The sequence below is a fragment of the Coregonus clupeaformis genome, chromosome 17 (assembly GCF_020615455.1).
Source record: "Coregonus clupeaformis isolate EN_2021a chromosome 17, ASM2061545v1, whole genome shotgun sequence".
NCBI lineage: Eukaryota > Metazoa > Chordata > Actinopteri > Salmoniformes > Salmonidae > Coregonus > Coregonus clupeaformis.
In genome coordinates, this window is record NC_059208.1 from 34,468,751 (window position 1) to 34,494,242 (window position 25,492).

At 43.6% G+C, this 25,492-nt stretch overlaps 1 protein-coding gene across 10 annotated transcripts in view; it reads right to left on the reverse strand.

Annotated features, from left to right (window-relative positions):
- The window catches only part of ubap2l (ubiquitin associated protein 2-like), an 84,156-nt gene that overhangs the window by 16,978 nt on the left and 41,686 nt on the right, over positions 1-25,492 (reverse strand). For 7 of the 10 annotated variants that reach the window (XM_045226288.1, XM_045226291.1, XM_045226289.1 and 4 more), the window contains 10 exons: positions 20,510-20,705; positions 19,954-20,249; positions 19,437-19,609; positions 19,137-19,251; positions 18,881-18,917; positions 18,389-18,575; positions 10,219-10,285; positions 9,653-10,067; positions 7,477-7,577; positions 209-262 (listed from right to left, as the gene is read on the reverse strand). In XM_045226288.1, the coding sequence (XP_045082223.1) occupies positions 209-262; positions 7,477-7,577; positions 9,653-10,067; positions 10,219-10,285; positions 18,389-18,575; positions 18,881-18,917; positions 19,137-19,251; positions 19,437-19,609; positions 19,954-20,249; positions 20,510-20,705 (1,641 nt within the window). The remainder of the gene's footprint in view (positions 1-208; positions 263-7,476; positions 7,578-9,652; positions 10,068-10,218; positions 10,286-18,388; positions 18,576-18,880; positions 18,918-19,136; positions 19,252-19,436; positions 19,610-19,953; positions 20,250-20,509; positions 20,706-25,492) is intronic. The other 3 variants (XM_045226296.1, XM_045226294.1, XM_045226290.1) reach the window with 1 other exon arrangement.

A 25,492-nucleotide genomic window follows, 5' to 3' on the forward strand; every position in this document is an offset into this window, starting at 1 on the left:
CTATCAGACTATATCCCGTTTCATTCAATCGCTACATAGCAAAGTTCCTGGAAAGAAATGAGGGTTCCAAGAACAGTTTGGCAAGACAGCCAGTTGTTCCCTTCTTTAAAAAACAGTTTGCAACTGTTGCTAGAGTTAATAGTAAATACCAGAAGTCATATTTGGCCAGTCCACACATGGATGGGTTAGATCCAGATAACTTACTCACCAGTGGTATTCTTGTCTGGAGCATCTGTAGGTCATCATAGCCGTACACCTGAGGCTGAGGGGCACAAGGCGGTGAGACAAGACAAAGAATTAAAAAAACTTTCGCAATTTTTCTCTAATTGCAGTATACAATTATGAAGCACTAAATCGCATCTTTTATAAACTGTAAAAATCGGAATATTGAACGATATGCCCAGATATAGGCAGTCAGTCACATACAGATAAGACTTCATGATTTCCATGACCTAAAGGCAGGTTTAGTTGACAGAGACAGTGAGGAGTACTTAGGTCTTCCTATAAACTAGAGTTCCAGTGAGGATTTCCTATGCTGTTTATTACAGCTGTTGATAAATCATTGATAATAATCTGCCAATTTGTGTCATGTCATTAAATTAAGATATAAGGGGAACATAGCTCCAGTGAGCGAAAAAAGTATTGGATCCCCTGCTGATTTTGTACGTTTGCCCACTGACAAAGACATGATCAGTCTATAATTTTAATGGTAGGTTTATTTGAACAGTGAAAGACAGAATAACAACAAAAAAATCCAGAAAAACGCATGTCAAAAATGTTATAAATTGATTAGCATTTTAATGAGGGAAGTATTTGACCCCTCTGCAAAACATTACTTAGTACTTGGTGGCAAAACCATGGTTGGCAATCAGAGGTCAGACGTTTCTTGTAGTTGGCCACCAGGTTTGCATACATCTCAGGAGGGATTTTGTCCCACTCCTCTTTGCAGATCTTCTCCAAGTCATTAAGGTTTCGAGGCTGACGTTTGGCAACTCGAACATTCAGATCCCTCCACAGATGTTCTATGGGATTAAGGTCTGGAGACTGGCTAGGCCACTCCAGGACCTTAATGTGCTTCTTCTTGAGCCACTCCTTTGTTGCCTTGGCCGTGTGTTTTGGGTCATTGTCATGCTGGAATACCCATCCATGACCCATTTTCAATGCCCTGGCTGAGGGAATGAGGTTCTCACCCAAGATTTGATGGTACATGGCCCCGTCCATCGTCCCTTTGATGTGGTGAAGTTGTCCTGTCCCCTTAGCAGAAAAACACCCCCAAAGCATAATGTTTCCACCTCCATGTTTGACGGTGGGGATGGTGTTCTTGGGGTCATAGGCAGCATTCCTCCTCCTCCAAACACGGCGAGTTGAGTTGATGCCAAACTTCAGACGGCCCTGTATATGTGCTTTCTTGAGCAGGGGGACCTTGCGGGCGCTGCAGGATTTCAGTCCTTCACGGCGTAGTGTGTTACCAATTGTTTTCTTGGTGACTATGGTCCCAGCTGCCTTGAGATCATTGGCAAGATCTTCCCGTGTAGTTCTGGGCTGATTCCTCACCGTTCTCATGATCATTGCAACTCTGCGAGGTGAGATCTTGCATGGAGCCCCAGGCCGAGGGAGATTGACAGTTATTTTGTGTTTCTTCCATTTGCGAATAATCGCACCAACTGTTGTCACCTTCTCACCAAGCTGCTTGGCGATGGTCTTGTAGCCCATTCCAGCCTTGTGTAGGTCTACAATCTTGTCCCTGACATCCTTGGAGAGCTCTTTGGTCTTGGCCATGGTGGAGAGTTTGGAATCTGATTGATTGATTGCTTCTGTGGACAGGTGTCTTTTATACAGATAACAAGCTGAGATTACGAGCACGCCCTTTAAGAGTGTGCTCCTAATCTCAGCTCGTTAACTGTATAAAAGACACCTGGGAGCCAGACATCTTTCTGATTGAGAGGGGGTCAAATACTTATTTCACTCATTAAAATGCAAATCAATTCATAACATTTTTTACATGCATTTTTCTGGATTTCTTTTTTGTAATTCTGTCTCTCACTGTTCAAATAAACCTACAATTAAAATTATAGACTGATCATTTCTTTGTCAGTGGGCAAATGTACAAAATCAGCAGGGGATCAAATACTTTTTTCCCTCACTGTATATTCAATAAAATTCACAAGTTTATTTAAAACCTGTTTAACTCTTTCATGGTTGGGTTCTTGACGGATTTGTCCAAAATCGTATGACATAAAACATTACTTTTCTATCATTGCATTCATGGCAGTGTAAGTTGTCATTATATTGTATATTAAGCATTAATCAGTTAAATTAGAAATTGAACCATGTAAGAATCCTGGATCTAGCCATCTGACAGTTTTTTGTATAGATTTCAGAAATGCAGTGTAACTACGTAACATTTCGTGTCTCCTTATGTTACGGGGTGAAAACAGTTAAGGGCACACAAATCCCCCAAAATGTATGCGATTGCAAAATCGAATGCTTCTAACCGAAAGAGTCACCTTGATACTTAAAACCTAAATCGATACTGTCCTTAATGTGGTTCTTCAATAATTATGCATAATACTTGTTGGATGAACATTTGGTGTCGAGCTGTTTAATTATGCCATGATATTTTCAGACATCAGAAAATTCCTTCCTGGATCAGATGAATGACAGTCAAGTGACGAACAGATGTTGTGATGGCACATGCGATGCAACAGCTGAGAAAAAGGTGTTCGCAAGTAATGTCCAGAGTATTGGACTCTCATTCGTTACACCGGTGAAGACAGTTGTGCCTGGATCCACGTTGGATCTAATATCCCTAGTGAATTGATGTTGATCATCTGTTGTCTGCTTGGTTTACAGCAGGGTCTCGTGAAATTTAACAGAGAAAGAAAGCATCAATGTAATGAGTTCATGTTTTAATATGTTTTTGTTTCTCGGATTGGACACAGTCTACTGTGTGCAATTCTATAGGATAGACTATGGCGCAACACCCAACGCTATACTTTTTAATTATTATGGATATAATGACACCAAATTACATAGCCTAGTGGGCTTCTTCACAATATGATCTGGTAATGAAATAACATGACAAATTCATTTGTTTCCATGTTAAACCTGCAATTTTAAACAATACAAAGGGCTTGAAGTAGCCTACTTGAATTTGGAGCTCAGAAGTACTGGAATAGACCTACATTGAAAATCAGACATTTCCTCAATTTGGTGCTTTAAAAGTCCTATTGTAGCCAATTTATAAGTTCTCCTGCTCCCTTACAATTATCAGTGATTTCATTTTTGATCAGTTTGAGAGAGTTGTGGCCACTTCCGCTTGTTTCGCGCTGCTTCAATTGAAGTGTAAAACCATGTGTGGCTATTATGAGGACGACAACATCTAATGCAGGCTTCAACCTGTGAAGACATCAAAACTATGAAATAACACATGGAATCATGTAGTAACCCAAAAAAGTGTTAAACAAATCAAAATATATTTTATATTTGAGATTCTTCAAAGTAGCCACCCTTTGCCTTGACAATTTTGCACACTTGGCATTCTCTCAACCAGCTTCATGAGGTAGTCACCTGGAATGCATTTAAATTAACAGGTGTGCCTTGTTAAGTTAATTTGTGGAATTTCTTTCCTTCTTAACCTCTTAAGGATCGGACCCCTTTTTTCAATTTTTACCTAAAATGACATACCAAAATCTAACTGCCTGTAGCTCAAGACCTGAAGCAAGGATGTGCATATTCTTGATACCACTTGAAAGGAAACATTTTGAAGTTTGTGGAAATGTGAAATTAATGTTGGAGAATATAACACATTAGATCTGGTAAAAAATAACAAAAAAACATGCGTTTTCTTTTTTGTTTTGTTCCATCATCTTTGAAATGCAAAAGAAGATAGCCCTATTTGGGAAAAGACCAAGTCCATATTATGGCAAGAACAGCTCCAATAAGCAAAGACAAACGACAGTTCATCATTACTTTAAGACGTGGAGGTCAGTCAATACGGAACATTTCAAGAACTTTGAAAGTTTCTTCAAGTGCAGTCGCAAAAACCATCAAGCGCTATGATGAAACTGGCTCTCATGAGGACCGCCACAGGAATGGAAGACCCAGAGTTACCTCTGCTGCAGAGGATAAGTTCATTAGAGTTACCAGTCTCAGAAATTGCAGCCCAAACAGACACATCAACATCAACTGTTCAGAGGAGACTGTGTGAAATTAGGCCTTCGTGGACGAATTGCTGCAAAGAAACCACCACTAACGGACACCAATAAGAAAAAGAGACTTACTTGGGCCAAGAAACACAAGCAATGGACATTAGACCGGTGGAAATTTGTCCTTTGGTCTGGAGTCCAAATTTGAGATTTTTGGTTCCAACCACTGTCTTTGTGAGACGCGGTGTGGGTGAACGGATGATCTCCGCATGTGTATTTCCCACCGTAAAGCATGGAGGTGGTGGTGTTATGGTGTGGGGGTGCTTTGCTGGTGACACTGATTTATTTAGAATTCAAGGCACACTTAACCAGCATGGCTACCACAGCGATACGCCATCCCATCTGGTTTGGGCTTAGTGGGACTATCATTTGTTTTTCAACAGGACAATGACCCAACACACCTCCAGGCTGTGTAAGGGCTATTTGACCAAGAAGGAGAGTGATGGAGTGCTGCATCAGATGACCTGGCCTCCACAATCCCCCGACCTCAACCAAATTGAGATGGTTTGGGATGAGTCGGACCACAGAGTGAAGGAAAAGCAGCCAACAAGTGCTCAGCATATGTGGGAACTCCTTCAAGACTGTTGGAAAAGCATTCCTCATGAAGCTGGTTGAGAGAATGCCAAGAGTGTGCAAAGCTGTCATCAATGCAAAGGGTGGCTATTTGAAGAATCTCAAATATAAAACATATTTTGATCTGTTTAACACTTACTACATAATTCCATATGTGTTATTTCATAGTTTTGATATCTTCACTATTATTCTACAATGTAGAAAATAGTCAAAATAAAGAGAAACCCTTGAAGGAGTAGGTGTTCTAAAACTTTTGACCGGTAGTGTAAGTCAAATCAAACTGTATTTGTCACATGCGCCAAATACCGTGAAATGCTTACTTACAAGCCCTTAACCAACAATGCAGTTAAGAAAATATTTACTAAATAAAAAGTACAAAATAAAAAAAAGTAACAATAACATAACAATAATGAGGCTATATACAGGGGGTACCGGTACCAAGTCAATGTGCGGGGGTAGAGGTTAGTCAATGTAATTTGTACATGTAGGTAGTGCGATAGTTAGCTTAGTGGTTAAGAGCGTAGTGCCAGTAACCGAAAGGTCGCTGGTTCTAATCCTCGAGCCGAATAGGTGAAAAATCTGTCGACGTGTCCTTGAGCAAGGCACTTAACCCTAATTGCTCCTGTAAGTCGCTCTGGATAAGAGCGTCTACTAAATGACTAAAATGTAAATGTAGTGGTAAAATGACTATGCATAGATAATAAACAGTGAGTAGCAACAGTGTAAAATCCGGGTGGCCATTTGATTAATTGTTCAGCAGTCTTATGGCTTGGGGGTAGAAGCTGTTAAGGAACCTTTTAAGCCGTTAAGGAGCGTTTTGGACCTAGACTTGGTGTTCCAATATCGCTTGCCGTGCGGTAATAGAGAGAACAATCTATGACTTGGGTGACGAGAGTGACAATATTTTGGGCCTTCCTCTGACACCGCCTAGTATATAGGTGCTGGATGGCAGGAAGCTTGGCCCCAGTGATGTACTGGGCCATACGAACTACCCTCTGTAGCGCCTTACGGTCAGACGCCGAGCAGTTGCCATACCAGGCGGTGATGCTACTGGTCAGGATGCTCTCGATGGTGCAGCTGTAGAACTTTGAGGATCTGGGGACTCATGCCAAATCTTTTCAGTCTCCTGAGGGGAAAAAGGCGTTGTCGTGCCCGCTTCATGATTTTCTTGGTGTGTTTGGACCATGATAGTTTTTGGTGATGTGGACACCAAGGAACTTGAAACTCTCGACCCGCACCACTACAGCCCCGTCGATGTGAATGGGGGCGTGTTCGGCCCCCCTTTTCCTGTAGTCCATGATAATCTCCTTTGTCTTGCTCACATTGAAGGATAGGTTTTTGTCCTGGCACCACACTGCCAGGTCTGACCTCCGCCCTATAGGCTGTCTCATCGTTGTCGGTGATCAGGCCTACCACCGTTGTGTCGTCAGCAAACTTAATGATGGCGTTTGAGTCATGCTTGGCCTCGCAGTCGTGGGTGAACAAGGAGTACAGGAGGGGACTAAGCACACACCCCTACGGGAACCCCGTGTTGAGGATCAGCGTGGCAGATGTGTTGTTGCCTACCCTTACCACCTTGGGGCGGCCCATCAGGAAGTCCAGGATCCAGTTGTAGAGGGAGGTTTTTAGTCCCAGGGTCCTTAGCTTAGTGCTGAGCTTTGTGGGCACTAAGGTGTTGAACACTGAGCTGTATTCAGAGCATTTACTCAGTACTTTGTTGAAGCACAATCCTGTCTCGGATCTCTACGGACAATTCCTTCGACCTCATGGCTTGGTTTTTGTTCTGACATGGACTGTCAACTGTGGGACCTTATATAGACGTGTGTGCCTTTCCAAATCATGTCCAATCAATTGAATTTACCACAGGTGGACTCCAATCAAATTGTAGAAACATCTCAAGGATGAACAATGGAAAAAGGATGCACCTGAGCTCAATTTCTTGTTTCAAAGCAAAGGGTCTGAATACTTATAAATAAAGTATTTATATTGTTTATTTAGCTAAAATTTCTAAAAACCAGTTTTCGCTTTGTCATTATGGGGTATTGTGTGTAGATTGATGAGGATTTTATTTCTTTAATCCATTTTAGAATAAGGCTGTAATGTAAAAAAAGTGGAAAAAGTCAAGGGGTCTGAATACTTTCCGAAAGCGCTGTAAATTATACATTTTTACATTTAAATGTTAGTCATTTAGCAGACGTTCTTATCCAGAGCGACTTACAGTTAGAGAGAGCATACATAATTTCATACTGGTCCCCCGTGGGAATCGAACCCACAACCCTGGCATTGCAAACGCCATGCTCTACCAACTGAGCTACATCCATGTGCGCCGCCCCATGGGTCTCCCGGTCGCGGCCGGCTACGACAGAGCCTGGATTCGAACCAGGATCCCTTAGACCACTGCGCCACTCTGGAGATATTACATTGAGATCCTTGAAAAGTACAATTAAGTGCTTGAAATAGTCCCTGAAATTCTTTGAATTTGGCTTGCCAATGTCTGTATGAACCCTGCTTAAAGGATGTATAGTCCTAGGCCTATGTTGTTGTATAGGTGGAGTCATGGGGTAATTTGCATATATTCCTCTAAGCACACATATGAAACTGCATAAATCATTTTTATTTTGGTTTCAAAACATTTAAAAAATGTTGATCCCAATGTCACACATTGGCCCCATTATTTATAGAAAGACCCACTTACAGGGTAGGCGTGCAGTAGCCCGGGGGCCATGATGTACGGGTTGGGCAGCAGAGGAGGCACTCCAGGAGGAAGGTTAGGAGGTGCTTTCCCTGTAAAGAGACCAGCAGAAACAAAATACAAAACGTATGAAATAATAGGATGGAAATTATAGTATTAGAAAAAGAAAAAAAACACACTTCAAGTTTACAACACGCTTACATTCCACATCTAAACCGGAGACCCCTGTCTGCATCCTAAATGGCAGCCTTTTCCCTATACAGTGCCCCTGGACTTTTTCCACATTTTGTTGAGTTACAGCCTGAATTTAAAATGGATTCAATTGAGATTCTTCAGGAGGCTGAAGAAATGTGGCTTGGCCTCGAAGACCCTTACAAACTTTTACAGATGCACAATTGAGAGCATCCTGTCGGGCTGTATCACCGCCTGGTACGGCAACTGCACCGCCCGCAACCGCAGGGCTCTCCAGAGGGTGGTGCGGTCTGCCCAACGCATCACTGGGGGCAAACTGCCTGCCCTCCAGGACACCTACAGCACCCGATGTCACAGGAAGGCCAAAAAGATCAACAACCACCCGAGCCACCGTCTGTTCACCCCGCTATCATCCAGAAGGCGGGGTCAGTACAGGTGCATCAAAGCTGGGAACTAGAGACTGAAAAAAAGCTTCTATCAAAGGCCATCAGACTGTTAAATAGCCATCACTAGCCTGCTACCACCCGGTTACTCAACCCTGCACCTTAGAGGCTGCTGCCCTACGTACATAGACATGCAATCACTGTTCACTTTAATAATGGAACAGTCACTTTCATAATGTTTACATACTGCTTTACTCATCTCACGTATATACTGTATTCTATTCTACTGTATTTTAGTCAATGCCCCTCCGACATTGCTCGTCCTAATATTTATATATTTCTTAATTCCATTCTTTTACTTTTAGATTTGTGTATTGTTGTTAGATACTACTGCACTGTTGGAGCTAGGAACACAAGCATTTCGCTACACCCGCAATAACATCTGCTAAATATGTGTATGTGACCATTACAATTTCATATTATTTACATTATTTTTTGAATGTCTACATCTCTGTACCCCACAAATACAATTATCTGTAAGGTCCCTCAGTCGAGTAGTGAATTTCAAACAGATTCAACCACAAAGACCAGGGAGGTTTTTCAGTGCCTCGCAAAGGAGAGGAACTAAACTGCTCAGGGATTTCACCATGAGGCCAATGGCGACTTTAAAACAGTTACAGAGTTTAATGGCTGTGATGAGAAACTGATCCAACACTGTAGTTACATCACAATACTAACCTAATTGACAGAGTGAAACGGAAGCCTGTACAGAAGAAAAATATTGCAAAACATGCATCCTGTTTGCAACAATGCACTAAAGTAATACTGCAAAGAATGTGGCAAAGCAATTAACTTTTTGTCCTGAATACAAAGTGTTATGTTTGGAGCAAATCCAATTCAACACATTACTGAGCACCACCATCCATATTTCCAAGCATAGTGGTGGCTGCATCATGTTATGGGTATGCTGCTTGTAATCGTTAAGGACTGGAGAGTTTTTCAGGTTAAAAAAATAAATGGAATGAGCTAAGCACTGGCAAAATCCTAGAGGAAAACCTGGTCATTCTGCTTTCCACCAGACACTGGGAGATTAATTCGCCTTTCAGCAGGACAATAACCTAAACACAAGGCCAAATCTACACGAGTTTCTTACCAAGACAGTGAATGTTCCTGAGTAGCAGAGTTACAGTTTTGACTAAAATATATGGCAAGACCTGAAAATGGTAGTCTAGCAATGATCAACAACCAATTTGACAGAGCTTGAAGAATTTTGAATAGAATAATGGGCAAATGTTGCACAATCCATGTGTGGAAAGCTCTTAGACTTACCCAGAAAGACTCACAGCTGTACTCGCTGCCAAAGGTTATTCTACAAAGTATTGACTCAGGGGTGTGACCAGGGAGGTTTTTATGGTGTATTGTGTGTAGATGGATGAGATTATTTTTTAAAATCCATTTTGAATTCAGGCTGTAACAACAAAATGAGGAATAAGTCAAGGGGTATGAATACTTTCTGAAGGCTCCCGTCAAAAGTAGTGCACTACATATAGGGAATAGGGTGCCATTTGGGACGCACTCCCCTTAACCAACAACCCATGTCTAACCTGAGGAGACTACAGAGCTGCGTGAGGAGGCGGAGGAAGCGATTGCCTGGGCTTGGGCTGCAGAGGCTACGGCTGGAGGTCCCATGGAGGCTGTTGTGTGGAGGCCCATGCCCGCTAGGCTGCTGACGGGGCCCATGCCCGCTAGGCTGCTGACGGGGCCCATGCCCGCTAGGCTGCTGACGGGGCCCATGCCCGCTAGGCTGCTGACGGGGCCCATGCCCGCTAGGCTGCTGACGGGGCCCATGCCCGAGGGGACCGACTGAGACACTGTGTTCACTGAAGAGGGCTGAGGGGCCCCCATGGAGACCTGATGAGCTGCTGCATCCACCGACGAGGAAGAGGGGACCGAGGAAGAGGACACCGCCGAGACAGAGGGGAAGGAGGTGTGCAAGCTGGAGTTGTCTACGCTCTGGAGCTGTAAGGATGGATGAAGGAGGGATGGATGGAGAGAAGAGGAGATTGTTATGATAAATAGGATTAAATCCCCACTAGGTTAGATTAAGTAGTAATTGATTAATCCTCTATCACAGGAAATGCTTTCTCTTCTCGCTCACACACACACTCACCATTTGACTGGCGCTGGATATGCAGACTTGTGCTAGAGCAAGACTGTTCTGTTGTGTAGAAAGGGAACTGGAGAGAGAACAAACAATCATCCATCAATTTAGTTGAATAAAGAACCATTATCTACTGGCACTACTACAGTCGTGGTCAAAAGTTTTGAGAATGACAAATATTAATTTTCAAAGTCTGCTGCCTCAGTTTTTATGATGGCAATTTGCATATACTCCAGAATGTTATGAAGAGTGATCAGATGAATTGCAATTAATTGCAAAGTCCCTCTTTGCCATGAAAATTAACTTAATCCCCCCCAAAAAACTTTTGTGGCCGGGCATTTCAGCCCGGCCACAAAAGGACCAGCTGACATGTCAGTGATTCTCTCGTTAACACAGGTGAGAGTGTTGACGAGGACAAGGCTGGAGATCACTCTGTCATGCTGATTGAGTTAGAATAACAGACTGGAAGCTTTAAAAAGGAGGGAGGTGCTTGAAATCATTGTTCTTCCTCTGTTAACCATGGTTACTTGCAAGGAAATACGTGCCGTCATCATTGCTTTGCACAAAAAGGGCTTCACAGGCAAGGATATTGCTGCTAGTAAGATTGCACCTAAATCACCCATTTATCGGATCATCAAGAACTTCAAGGAGAGAGGTTAAATTGTTGTGAAGAAGGCTTCAGGGCGCCCAAGAAAGTCCAGCAAGCGCCAGGACCGTCTCCTAAAGTTGATTCAGCTGCGGGATCGGGGCACCACCAGTGCAGAGCTTGCTCAGGAATGGCAGCAGGCAGGTGTGAGTGCATCTGCACGCACAGTGAGGCGAAGACTTTTGGAGGATGGCCTGGTGTCAAGGGCAGCAAGGAAGCCACTTCTCTCAGGAAAAACATCAGGGACAGACTGATATTCTGCAAAGGTACAGGGATTGGACTGCTGAGGACTGGGGTAAAGTCATTTTCTCTGATGAATCCCCTTTCCGATTGTTTGGGGCATCCGGAAAAAAGCTTGTCTGGAGAAGACAAGGTGAGCGCTACCATCAGTCCTGTGTCATGCCAACAGTAAAGCATTCATGTGTGGGATTGCTTCTCAGCCAAGGGAGTGGGCTCACTCACAATTTTGCCTAAGAACACAGCCATGAATGAGGAATGGTACCAACACATCCTCCGAGAGAAACTTCTCCCAACCATCCAAGAACAGTTTGGTGACGAACGATGCCTTTTCCAGCATGATGGAGCACCTTGCCATAAGGCAAAAGTGATAACTAAGTGGCTCGGGGAACAAAACATCAACATTTTGGGTCCATGGCCAGGAAACTCCCCAGACCTTAATCCCATTGAGAACTTGTGGTCAATCCTCAAGAGGCGGGTGGACAAACAAAACCCCACAAATTCTGACAAACTCCAAGCATTGATTATGCAAGAATGGGCTGCCATCAGTCAGGATGTGGCCCAGAAGTTAATTGACAGCATGCCAGGGCGGATTGCAGTGGTCTTGAAAAAGAAGGGTCAACACTGCCAATATTGACTCTTCGCATAAACTTAATGTAATTGTCAATAAAAGCCATTGACACTTATGGAACGCTTGTAATTATACTTTAGTATACCATAGTAACATCTGACAAAAGTATCTAAAAACACTGAAGCAGCAAACTTTGTGAAGACCAATACTTGTGTCATTCTCAAAACCTTTGACCACGACTGTTCAATCCAAACTCTTCAAATGTCACTCAAAATCAGGATCCTACAGCATTCTTCAACCTGTTCGGCTCCAGTATCCCTTTACGAATTGACCTAGAAATTGTGCACAGGTCTCCAAGTGGCCCCCCTGCACCAGGTCACCCATCGTGCAATGTCTAGGTAAGATTTATGCGATTCCAAGACAAACTACACATACGACTCTCGAGGGAAGGGCCATCTGAGCATTAAAAATGCACGGATCCCGAATACTCTGTGGAGATTCAGAAGCAGAGAAGCGCCTTCATGGACATAAAGAACGTGTTGTCCTTCGTATCCAAGGCTGAAGCCGCTGCCTTCCTAGCAGAGAATAACCTTACCAAAAAAGACACCGGTGCAAGGTAATACTACCGGGCCATGCCCTATTTATTGAAACTATCATGCCTATTTTCGTTGTATTATGAAGGCGTAAGTAGATAATTACTCAACTTGTACATTTTCTGGTCTATTTCTTCCATTGGTCTTTATTTTTATGATAATTTTTATATAAGGGAATACACAATCTTATAGCAATGCGATATGTGTGGCTAACAGACAAGCTACGGCTATATGTTATTTTGGTATACGAAGCGCGCTGGACCCAGTCCTGGGTCCTGGTTTGTGTCTGGGAGCCCGACTCCAAAAGCTTTCAATGGATGAATTATGTACATATTTTTTCCGCTGTCTTCTAATTGTAATATATCATCGATGATCCCCGTTAAAAAAAAAGTTATTGTAACTTTTAATTTTTACCTAAGATGGACTCATAAATGAAGTTAGTGTCGGGAGACTAGGGGAGCATAATGTGCACCTCAGACCCAGAGCCAATGAGGTGTCCAGGGTTGGGCCTGAGCCTATGGTGGGTTCAGGCATTGGGGGGGGGGGGGGGGTGGTTACAATTGTTCAGTATTTCAGGTGGGTCAGACAAGGTCAGGGGAAAAGCAACATGTATATGGGTACATTTTTCCTTAGGGCTGACCCCAAATAGTCGACTGGTCGATTGTTTGGTCGTTAGGCTGTTGGTCGACCAAGATTGTTTTAGTCGAGCATTAACATATACAGTGCCTTCGGAAAGTATTCAGACCCCTTGACTTTTTCCACTTTGTTACGTTACAGTCTTATTCTAAAATGGATTATATTTGATAAAGTCCTCAGGAATCTACACAAAATACCCCATAATGACGAAGCAAAAACAGTTTTTAGAAATTTTTGCAACTTAAAAACAGAAATACCTTATTTACGTAAGTATTCAGACCCTTTGCCATGAGACTCAAAATTGAGCTCAGGTGCATCCTGTTTCCATTGATCATCCTTGAGATGCTTCTACAACTTGATTGGAGTACACCTGTGGTAAATTCAATTGATTGGACATGATTTTGGCATGTCTATATAAGGTCCCACAGTTGACAGTGCATGTCAGAGCAAAAACCAAGCCATGAGGTCAAAGGAATTGTCCCTAGAGCTCGGAAACAGGATCGTGTCAAGGCACAGATCTGGGGAAGGGTACGAAAAAATGTCTGCAGCATTGAAGGTCCTCAAGAACACAGTGGCCTCCATCATCCTTAAATGGAAGAAGTTTTGAACCACCAAGGCTCTTCCTAGAGCTGGCCGCCCGGCCAAACTGAGCAATCGAGGGAGAAGGGCCTTGGTCAGGGAGGTAACCAAGAACCCGATGGTCACTGACAGAGCTCCAGAGTTCCTATGTGGAGATGGGAGAAACTTCCAGAAGGATAACCATCTCTACAGCACTCAACCAATCAGGCCTTTATGGTAGAGTGGCCAGACGGAAGCCACTCCTCTCTAAAAATGCACATGACAGCCCGCTTGGAGTTTGACAAAAGACATCCTAAAGACTCTGACCGTGAGAAACAAGATTCTCTGGTCTGATGAAACTAAGATTGGCCTGAATGCCAAGCATCATGTCTGGAGGAAACCTGGCACCATCCCTACGGTGAAGCATGGTGGTGGCAGCATGCTGTGGGGATATTTTTCAGCGGCAGGGACTGGGAGACTAGTCAGGATCGAGGCAAAGACGAACGGAGCAAAGTAGAGAGATATCCTTGATGAAACTCTGCTCCAGAGCGCTCAGGACCTCAGACTGGGGCGAAGGTTCACCTTCCAACAGGACAACGACCGTAAGCACACAGCCAAGACAATGCAGGAGTAGCCTAGCCAGAGCCCGGACCTGAACCCGATTGAACAACTCTGGAGAGACCTGAAAATAGTATTTTGTGTAGATTGATGAATTGAATCAATTTTCGAATAATTCTGTAACGTAACAATATGTGGAAAAAGTCAAGGGGACTGAATACTTTCCGAAAGCACTGATATACACACTGCAAAAAAAGAAATGTCCTCTCACTGTCAACTGCATTTATTTTCAGCAAACTTAACATATTTGTATGAACATAAGATTAAACAACTGAGACAAACTGAACAAGTTCCACAGACGTGACTAACAGAAATGAATAATGTGTCCCTGAACAAAGGGGGAGTCAAAATCAAAAGTAACAGTCAGTATCTGGTGTGGCCACCAGCTGCATTAAAAATAATAATAAATATGCCATTTAGCAGACGCTTTTATCCAAAGCGACTTAGTCATGTGCGCATACATTTTTACGTATGGGTGGTCCCGGGGATCGAACCCACAACCCTGGCGTTACAAGCGCCATGCTCTACCAATTCAGCTACAGAGGACCACAATGTACTGCAATGCATCTCCTCCTCATGGACTGCACCAGATTTGCCAGTTCTTGCTTTGAGATGTTACCTCACTCTTCCACAAAGACACCCCATTAGTTCCCAGACATTTCTGGGGGGAATGGCCCTAGCCCTCACCCTCCAATCCAACAGGTCCCAGACGTGCTCAATGGGATTGAGATCAGGGCTCTTCGCTTGCCATGGCAGAACACTGACATTCCTGTCTTGCAGGAAATCACACACAGAAAGAGCAGTATGGCTGGTGGCATTGTCATGCTGGAGGGTCAAGTCAGGATGAGCCTGCAGGAAGGGTACCACATGAGGGAGGAGGATGTCTTCCCTTTAATGCACAGCATTGAGATTGCCTGCAATGACAAGAAGCTCAGTCCAATGATGCTGTGACACACCGCCCGAGACCATGACGGACCCTCCACCTCCAAATCAATCCTGCTCCAGAGTACAGGCCTCGGTGTAACGCTCATTCCTTTGACGATAAACGCGAATCCGACCATCACCCCTGGTGAGACAAAACCGCGACTCATCAGTGAAGAGCACTTTTTGCCAGTCCTGTCTGGTCCAGCGACGGTGGGTTTGTGCCCATAGGCGACGTTGTTGCCGGTGATGTCTGGTGAGGCCTACAAGCCCTCAGTCCAGCCTCTCTCAGCCTATTGCGGAGAGTCTGAGCACTGATGGAGGGATTGTGCGTTCCTGGTGTAACTCGGGCAGTTGTTGTTGCCATCCTGTACCTGTCCCGCAGGTGTGATGTTCGGTTGTACCGATCCTGTGTAGGTGTTGTTACACGTGGTCTGCCACTGCGAGGACGATCAGCTGTCCGTCCTGTCTCCCTGTAGCGCTGTCTTAGGCGTCTCACAGTACGGACATTCCAATTTATTGCCCTGGCCACATCTGCAGTCCTCATGCCTCAGAATAATAGTGAAGACATCAAAACTATGAAATAACACATGTAATCATGTAGTAACCAAAAAAGTGTTAAACAAATCAAAATATATTTTATATTTGAGATTCTTCAAAGTAGCCACCCTTTGCCTTGATGACAGCTCGTTGCAGACAGGCCATGTGTTGCCAATGTGATTTATAAGATATTTATTTTAAAATCAGGATATTTTCTACTTGCAGGCTGCAATGTTTTATTTATTGGCTTTATGTAGACTAATTTTATATAGATGGCAATAGAAGTTACTTCATTAGGTTTGTATAATTTTCATTTAGATCTTTATAGAATTTTGATTAAACCAGATGACAATGATTGATATATGCCTATAAATTAAACGAAATTGTTTCACGAAAATGTGCATATGAAAACCATAACTGGCACGCAGATCGGTAGAAGTGGTAAGATAAATTGGCATTCATGAGAAAGGTTGCCGACTCCTCGTGTAGCCTATTACCGGCAACTTCAGGAGAGTAATGGCAGAATCTGCGAAAGCCAGAATTCAAGGCACACTTAACCAGCATAGCTACCACAGCATACGCCATCCCATCAGGTTTGCGCTTAGTGAGACTATCATTTGTTTTTCACCTCCAGGCTGTGTAAGGGCTATTTGATCAAGAAGGAGAGTGATGGAGTGTAAATGTAAATGTAATGGAGTGCTGCATCACATGACCTGGCCTCCACAATCACCTGACCTCAACCCAATTGAGATGGTTTGGGATTAATTGGACCGCAGTGTGAAGGAAAAGCAGCCAATAAGTGCTCAGCATATGTGGGAACTCCTTCAAGACGGTTGGAAAAGCATTCCTCATGAAGCTGGTTGAGAGAATGCCAAGAGTGTGCAAAGCTGTCATCAAGGCAAAGGGTGGCTACTTTGAAGAATCTCAAATTTATAATATTTTGATTTGTTTAACACTTTTTTGGTTACTACATGATTCCATATGTGTTATTTCATAGTTTTGATGTCTTCACTATTATTCTACAATGTACAAAATAGTACAAATAATGACAAACCCTTGAATGAGTAGGTGTCCAAACTTTTGACTGGTCCTGTACATATTACCTCAATTACCTCAACTAACCTGTACCCCCACACATTGACTAGGTACCGGTACCCCCTTTATATAGCCTCGTTATTGTTCTAATATTGTTGCTCTTATTTTTTCTTTAGTTGATGTAGTAAATATTTTCTTAACTCCATTTTCTTAATACTGCATTTTTGGTTAAGGGCTTGTAAGTAAGCATTTCACAGTAAGGTCTACACTGGTTGTATTCGGCGCATGTGACAAATAACCTTTGATTTGATGGCACCTTTTGGTCTAGTACCTACTGGTTTAACCTCTATGGGATTGGTGTCCCGTATATGGGACGGTTGAGCTAACGTGCGCTAATGTGATTAGCCTGACTGTTGTAAGTAACAGCAAACTTTCCAGGACATACGACATGTCTTATATGGGCAGAAAGCTTAAATTCTTGTTAATCTAACTGCACTGTCCAATTTTCAGTAGCTATTACAAGGAAAAAAGACCATGCTATTGTTTGAGGAGAGTGCACAACAAGAAACGTATCACGGCAACTGGTTTGATACATTCACCTCTGAAGGTATATAATGTACTTACATTAAGTAATCTTGCTCTGATTTGTCATCCTAAGGGTCCCAGAGATAAAAGGTAGCATCGTTTTGTTTGATAAAATCATTTTTTATATTCAAAAAGTAGGAACTGGGTTCTACAGTTTGAACCCCTGCTGTCTCTGGCTCCACACCCACCCCGCCATCTAGATGCGTGAAACTTAGTGTATAAGCTAATGATCCATCATGTATGACATTCCTGGGAGTGTGTAAACTTACATTTTGTATTACCATATCATTTTTGTATCTTCTCTATAGTTATGTACTTGGAAATGTATCAATTGACCAATTCGGCACATTTGGGCAGACTTGTATTGCAATGCTTCACTGGATCAATCTGGAACTTTGCACACACACTGCTGCCATCTAGTGGCCAAAATCTAAACTGCGCCTAAACTGCAATATTATATTGTGGCCTTTCTCTTGCGTTTCAAAGATGGAAATAAAATAAAAAATAAGACAACACATGTTTTTTTGTTTGTATTACATTTTACCAGATCTAATGTGTTATATTCTCCTACATTAATTTCACATTACCACAAACTTCAAAGTGTTTCCTTTCAAATGGTATCAAGAATATGCATATCCTTCATTTTAGGCGAAAATTGAAAAAAATTGGTTAATGGTTTCCAGGCTGGTGCAGGCTGCAATTGCTTTCTCTACTATCCTTGCAAGAGACAAGTTATTGAGTGGAAAAACGTGCAGGACTTAATTCACTTTTTAAAATTATAAAAAATACATTACACTTTAATTCCAGCTAGGGGCCCCTTCATACACCTTCTACAAAGGCCCTCCTTTCGACTTGTAAATTGCTTGACTGACTAATGTTGCTTTTGTTGTTATTTGCACCCATTGTGTGGATGGCTTGGTCCCGCTGAGAATCTGCTACCATATCTGTCCGTACACCTCAGCTGGTGCTGGCCCTCGGGACCCATCAAACCTCTCATTGGGGTTGGGTGTATGAGGGTGGTGCACCCCTTTGGGTCCCCGGGACTAGGAGCTGTGAAGCACTTCCTTCTAACAATGTATAAATATCCTTGAATGTACATGACCCATCTAAAATATCTGACTGTATGAAGTAATCTGATATTGTAAGCCATGAAATGTATACAAAATATTTCTGAAATATGAAAGCTGAAAAAAATATCACTCAAGCCCTTCGTTCAAACCATTCAGGGTACCATCTTACTTGCTGTGCTGAGGCATGGTATTCGGGGGCAGGTCTTCATTGTGCCCCAGAGTGCTGAGCAATGACTGATTGGATGTGGTCGACAAGGAGGCGGGCCCTGAGCCACTGTCCGTCAATGTAGCCATGGAGACTGACGCGGGTGCGGCCGAATCTGAGGCTGACTTCACAGACACTACAGCTGGGCAGACTGAACAGAGACGAGATGGAGAGAGGGAGCGGGAGAATTCTGGAATTAGTGCCAACCCAGATGGACGACAGCTCTACAATACACATACTGTCTGATTGGGGAGATGGTCCATAGATTGCCATTCCAAGCTGTATCCCCCTTTAAGGGTTACTTTGAATGAATAGCCATAAAATACTAATAGAGGACCACAAAATAACAGGCATGGCTCCAGAGTACTTAACCTACATCCAGGAAATGAGCTGAGTCCCACTTCAACATTCAGACTTCCTTCACTACAAACCCACACAACTACCAAAATGACTCACCTTCAACAGATTGCGTCTGTATTGAACTGAATCCATTCTGAAAAAACAAGTTCAGGTGGGCTTGTTAGGGTACACTAACATAGGGGAGACGTTTCCATAGCAACAGTCCATTCAGTAACAGAGGGAGCCGTTCAAAGAAAAGTGAACAGAGCAATTTATTTCGCATTTATCTAGGAATCAATGAAATATGACTGGAGGAATGAATCTCTAGGAGGCATAGCGATATGAACGGCGCAATGAATGAATGGAGGCTCACCTTATTCTGCATGTCTTTCTGCGGGAAGGAGACTGTGGGGTAGCGCCGGGCCTGGGGAGCCCTCTGGTCGTATATGTCCATCTGACTGGGGTTGGACAGGGAGGGAGTCGCCTCACTGGAGGAGGAGAAGCAGGGAGATTACATAAAGCCATGGCCTACTTTGAGAAAGGAGAAGGGGTCCAGTCTCAAAGCTCAAGTGGGGCCAAGTGATCGATGCTACACATGGGTCTGTGTGTGGTGTTACAGTTGTACAAGACCCCATCTTACACTCATTTAGCTGTGTCTGGTATGAATGCTCACCTGCTGGGGCTTATGTAGAGGCTGTTCTGAACCTGGCTGCCTGGTGTGGTGGTGGCGGGGATGCTGTCATACTCCTGGAGCACAGGTTCAGAGCCAAACTGCAGCGCTCCAAACTGCAGGTTGAGCCCAGAAATGTCTGCCGAGCCAGGCATCTCCACCGGCATCGCTGGGATCTGGAATAAAATATAATAAAGATATGGTTGATGTCTGAGAAAGCAAGGAAATTAAGTTATGAAAAAGTAGAGAGATGTAGGGATACATAGGGGTTAGGCAAACAGAGTGCTGAAAGTAAATGAATGTGTGCTCACTGTTTGCTGCGAGTGAGCAAGTGTTACCTGAAGAAAATAATTAGAAGTTGGGCACAGCATGACTGGCTATTTTTTACTTTTTAAAATTTTCTTAAAACTGCATTGTTGGTTAAGGGCTTGTAAGTAAGCATTTCACTTTAAGGTGTTGTATTCGGCGCATGTGGCAAATCAAATTTGACTTGAACTTTGTATCAGTGTTGAGCTGTTACCTTGGTGGTGATGGAGGTCCTCTTCTTCTGCTGCTTGAGCTTGTGCTGCTGCAATGGCAGGGGGCTGGAGCCCTGGGCGTCCGGCGAGCCAGGGGACACCTGCTGCCCAAGGGGGGGCACCACCATCTTGGGGAGGGCGGTCACGGCGGGCGCCATGTGGGACGAGGGGGTGCTCTGTGGGGGCAGGGAGGAGGAGACGGAAGGGGGGAGGAAGGCGTCCAACACGGAGGTGGGTTGGTAGGGCTGGCGCTTTGTGAAGGGGCTATTGGCCGCAGGCTCCGGCTGGGCGTTCATGTCTGTGGGGGGGGTGATTAGAGAAAGGAAGGTAGGGGCTTCACCTGATGGATATAAACGTCTAAAAACTAATATCTGATTCTGAACCTTGCATAGGGCAAATAAGACGTGTCCTCTTCGTAACCAGAAATACCAGTCATGTAGGCATTTCTAACTCTCTGCAAACCCAAGTTAGCCTAGCCTCTATGTACACCCCCTGCTTTACTTGACAACCATCCAAACTGTCCCTATGGTCCCAGTATCTCCCTGAGTGTCCTCTTACCATACTGGCCCAGCGCTGCAGAGCTGGTGTCCCAAGAGGAGGGGGTGGGCTGTCCTGTCTTGGAGTGCTGGGTGGCCAGCTGGGCCAAGGCCTGGGCAGTCTTAAACTGCTCCAAGAACTGGGAGCCGCTGGTCGTCCCTGTACTGCCTCCTTTAGGGTCCCCCACTTCCCCGAAGCCCTTGCTTAGCATGCTCACCTGCAATGGGAACAAAAGAGGAGGAACTGAAATTCTGCACGTTTTAGGAATGAGTGTGGAGCAGAATATAACAGCTGTGCTGGTTTATTGCTAGAACACTTAAAGTGGAACTGACAGCATATTAGCAACATTAAATCTTATTAAAATCTGTTCATTCAGTGAATTCGGAAAGTATTCAGACCACACATTTTGTTACGTTACAGCCTTATTCTAAAATAGATGAAATCGTTTTTTTCCTCTCAATCTACACACAAAACCACATGACAAAGCCCTCCAAAAATGTTTTGTTTGTAAAAGTATAAAAGAAAAGAAACAGAAATATCACATTTACATAAGTATTCAGACCCTTTACTCAGTACTTTGTTGAAGCACCTTTGGCAGCGATTACAGCCTCGAGTCTTCTTGGGTATGACATTACAAGCTTGGCACACCTGTATTTGGGGAGTGTCTCCCATTCTTCTCTGCAGATCCTGTCAAGCTCTATGAGGTTGGATGGGGAGCGTCGCTGCACAGCTATTTTCAGGTCTCTCCAGAGATGTTCAATTGGGTTCAAGTCCGGGCTCTGGCTGGGCCACTCTAGGACATTCAGAGACTTATCCCGAAGCCACTCCTGTGTTGTCTTGGCTGTGTGCTTAGGGTCGTTGTCCTATTGGAAAGTGAACCTTCGCCCCAGTCGGAGGTCCTGAGCGCTCTGGAGTAGGTTTTCATCAAAGATCTCTGTACTTTGCTCCGTTCATCTTTCCCTTGATCCTGACTAGTCTCCCAGTCCCTGCCGCTGAAAAACATCCCTGCAGCATGATGCTGCCACCACAATGCTTCACCGTAGGGAAGGCCAAAGAGTTAAATCTTGGTTTCATCAGACAGGGAATCTTGTTTCTCAAGGACAGAGTACTTTAAGTGCCTTTTGGCAAATCCCAAGCGTGCTATGATATGCCTTTTACTGAGGAGTGGCTTCCGTCTGGCCACTACCATAAAGGCCTGATTGGTGGAGTGCTACAGAGATGGTGGTCCTTCTGGAAGGTTCTCCCATCTCCACAGAGGAACTCTGGAGCTCTGTCAGAATGCCCATCGGGTTCTTGGTCACCTCCCTGACCAAGGCCCTTCTCCCCCAATTGCTCAGTTTGGCCGTGCGACCAGCTCTAGGAAGAGTCTTGGTGGTTTGAAACTGCTTCCATTTAAGAATGGAGGCCACTGTGTTCTTGGGGACCTTCAATCCTGCAGAAATGTGGGACCTTATATAGACTGGTGTGTGCCTTTCCAAATCATGTCCAATCAATTGAATTTACCACAGTTGGACTCCAATCAAGTTGTAGAAACACCAAGGATGATCAATGGAAACAGGATGCCCCTGACCTCAATTTCGAGTCTCATAGCAAAGGGTTTGAATACTTATGCAAGTAAGGTATCAGTTTTTTTATTTGTAATACATTTGCTAACATTTCTAAAAACCTGTTTTCGCTTTGTCATTATGGGGTATTGTGTGTAGATTGATGAGGAAAAACACAATTTACGCCATTTTAGAATAAGGCTAACATAACAAAATGTGGACAAAGTCAAGGGGTCCGAATACTTTCCGAAAGAACTGTATATACCACCAGGAAGAATGACATAAAGAAAAAAAACATTTTGACAAGCGAGTCATTTTCATGTTTTCATAAATTCTTCTAATGTTTAGGAATTACGTATAGTAAAGCATTTGTGAACATTCTATAGCAATATAGAGTGGGAAAGCAGCCGTGCGTTTGGACAATTAATAGACACTGCAGCAAATAAAACCTAATAAAAACATCTGTCTTGTCCAGGACCGAAGTCTATGCAGACCGGTGCGCCATAGCCAAATCAGAGCTACAGTAGACCTTTATGCAACAAGCCAATTGCCACACGGTCCTGTCATCATTTACTTTGAACGGGACTGTGTGTTTACAGGCACTTGCAACAGTACAACCTTAGATTAGAACGCTTTCGGCAAAAGCCACAAAATACACCCGAATGGATTTCTGCAAATATGTAAATACCACGCGAGTCCTCTTACATTTGGGAACTTTACAGTCCTATTGATCAAACAACCATAGAAAGGTAGGCCATCTTTCCCTATATACGCACATCAACAACAAGATCAACAACTAATGCTAGCCAGAGGAGGATGGTGCCGGAGGGGATGGCTGCCGTTAACCAACAGTGCTATTTTGTTTGTTTTTTCACATTGTTTGTAACTTATTTTGAACATAATGTTGCTGCTATCGTCTCTTATGACAGAAAAGAGCTTCTGGACATCAGAAAAGCGATTACTCACCTTGATAATAATAATACTTTTTATTTAATGAGTCGACGAGAGGGATTTGCTCCAGACACCCGACAGGGCCCTCATCCCCGTCATTTGCAGTAGAAAAGTCAGATATCGCGGAAGGAGATCGGGGTGCCTGCTAAGGAGCCGGCGATGAGTGGCTAATCTGCATTTGCCATCGGTACTATTGGCCAACGTACAATCGCTTGATAATAAAGTGGACGAACTACAAGCACGTATATCCTACCAATGTAACATTAAAAACTAATATCTTATGTTTCACCGAGTCGTGGCTGAAAGACGACAAATAACGTCAATTTCTCCCAAATTCCAAATAAAAATATTGTCATTTAGAGCATTTATTTGCAGAAAATGACAACTGGTCAAAATAACAAAAAAGATGTCTGACAACACTACCTCAAATAATGCAAAGAAAATAAGTTCATGTTCATTTTTAAACAACACAACACTAATGTTTTAACTAAGGAAGATTTCAGAAATTAATATTTGGTGGAATAACCCTGATTTTCAAATCACAGCTTTCATGCGTCTTGGCATGCTCTCCACCAGTCTTTCACATTGATGTTGGGTGACCTGTTTGATGGCTTATGACCATCCATCTTCCTCTTGATCACATTCCAGATGTTTTCAATGGGGTTCAGGTCAGGAGATTGGGCTGGCCATGACAGGGTCTTGATCTGGTGGTCCTCCATCCACACCTTGATTGACCTGGCTGTGTGGCATGGCGCATTGTCCTGCTGGAAAAACAAATCCTCAGAGTTGGGGAACAATGTCAGAGCAAAAGGAAGCAAGTTCTCTTCCAGGACAACCTTGTACGTGGCTTGACTCATGCGTCCTTCACAAAGACAAATCTGCCCGATTCCAGCCTTGCTGAAGCACCCCCAGATCATCACCGATCCCTTGTAGGCCTCTCCAGGTCTCAGTCTAACCATTAGACAACCTGGTGTTGGGAAAAGCTGAAAATTGGACTCATCAGAGAAGATGACCTTACTCCAGTCCTCTACGGTCCAATCCTTATGGTCTTTTGCAAACCTCAGCCTGGCTCTTCTTTGCTTCTCATTGATGAAGGGCTTTTTTCTAGCCTTGCACAACTTCAGCCCTGCCCCTAGGAGCCTGTTTAGAACCGTCCTCGCCGTGCACTTCACCCCAGCTGCCGTTTGCCATTCTTTTTGTAGGTCACTTGATGTCATCCTACGATTGTTGAGTGACATTCGAATGAGTTGGCGGTCATCCCGGTCAGTAGAGAGTCGTTTTTGCCCTCTGCCGGTCTGTAGCTTTGTTGTCCCCAATGTCTGCTGCTTGACCTTGTTCTTATGAACCGACATCTTTGACATTTTAAGGATGGAAGCAACCTGACGCTCACTGTATCCCTAAGCCAGAATTGAACCCTTTTCCTCACTCAAAACTTTCCTTTTCAACTCTTTTGGCATGGTCAATAGTTATTTTTTTATTAATATTACTTTTGAGGTACTATTAGCACTGTTTTTGCCATCCAGCTGGTCCTATTGCAAGAGGATAGTGATGACCACAGCAGTGGTTTTTACTTTTCCTCGTTAAATAACATTTGGTTCATGTGATCACCTAATCAGTACCTAATTCAGTAGAATGAGGTGTGCCTGTGTTGGAATTCAACAGACACTGGAATGGAATGGCTGTCATACATGTAGAGATGCTGATTTAAGAAAAGATTGCAGTGGTCTCTTAATTTTTTCTGAAGAAGACAAGGAGAGCGCTACCATTAGTCCTGTGTCATGCCAACAGTAAAGCATCCTGAGACCATTCATGTGTGGGGTTGCTTCTCAGCCAAGGGAGTGGGCTCACTCACAATTTTGCCTAAGAACACAGCCATGAATAAAGAATGGTACCAACACATCCTCCGAGAGCAACTTCTCCCAACCATCCAAGAACAGTTTGGTTACGACCAATGCATTTTCCAGCATGATGGAGCACCTTGTCATAAGGCAAAAGTGATAACTAAGTGGCTCGGGGAACAAAACGTCGACATTTTGGGTCCATGGCCAGGAAACTCCCCAGACCTTAATCACATTGAGAACTTGTGCTCGATCCTCAAGAGGTGGGTGGACAAACAAAAACCCACAAATTCTGACAAACGCCAAGCATTGATTATGCAAGAATGGGCTGCCATCAGTCAGTATGTGGCCCAGACAGCATACCAGGGCAGATTGCAGTGGTCTTGAAAAAGAAGGGTCAACACTGCAAATATTGACTCTTTGCATAAACTTAATGTAATTGTCAATAAAAGCCTTTGACACTTATGGAATGCTTGTAATAATACTTCAGTATAACATAGTAACATCTGACAAAAATATCTCATAACACTGAAGCAGCGAACTTTGTGAAGACCAATACTTGTGTCATTCTCAAAACCTTTGACCACGACTGTACACACATGTATGCATGTATGTATGTATGTACAGTGAGGGAAAAAAGTATTTGATCCCCTGCTGATTTTTGTACATTT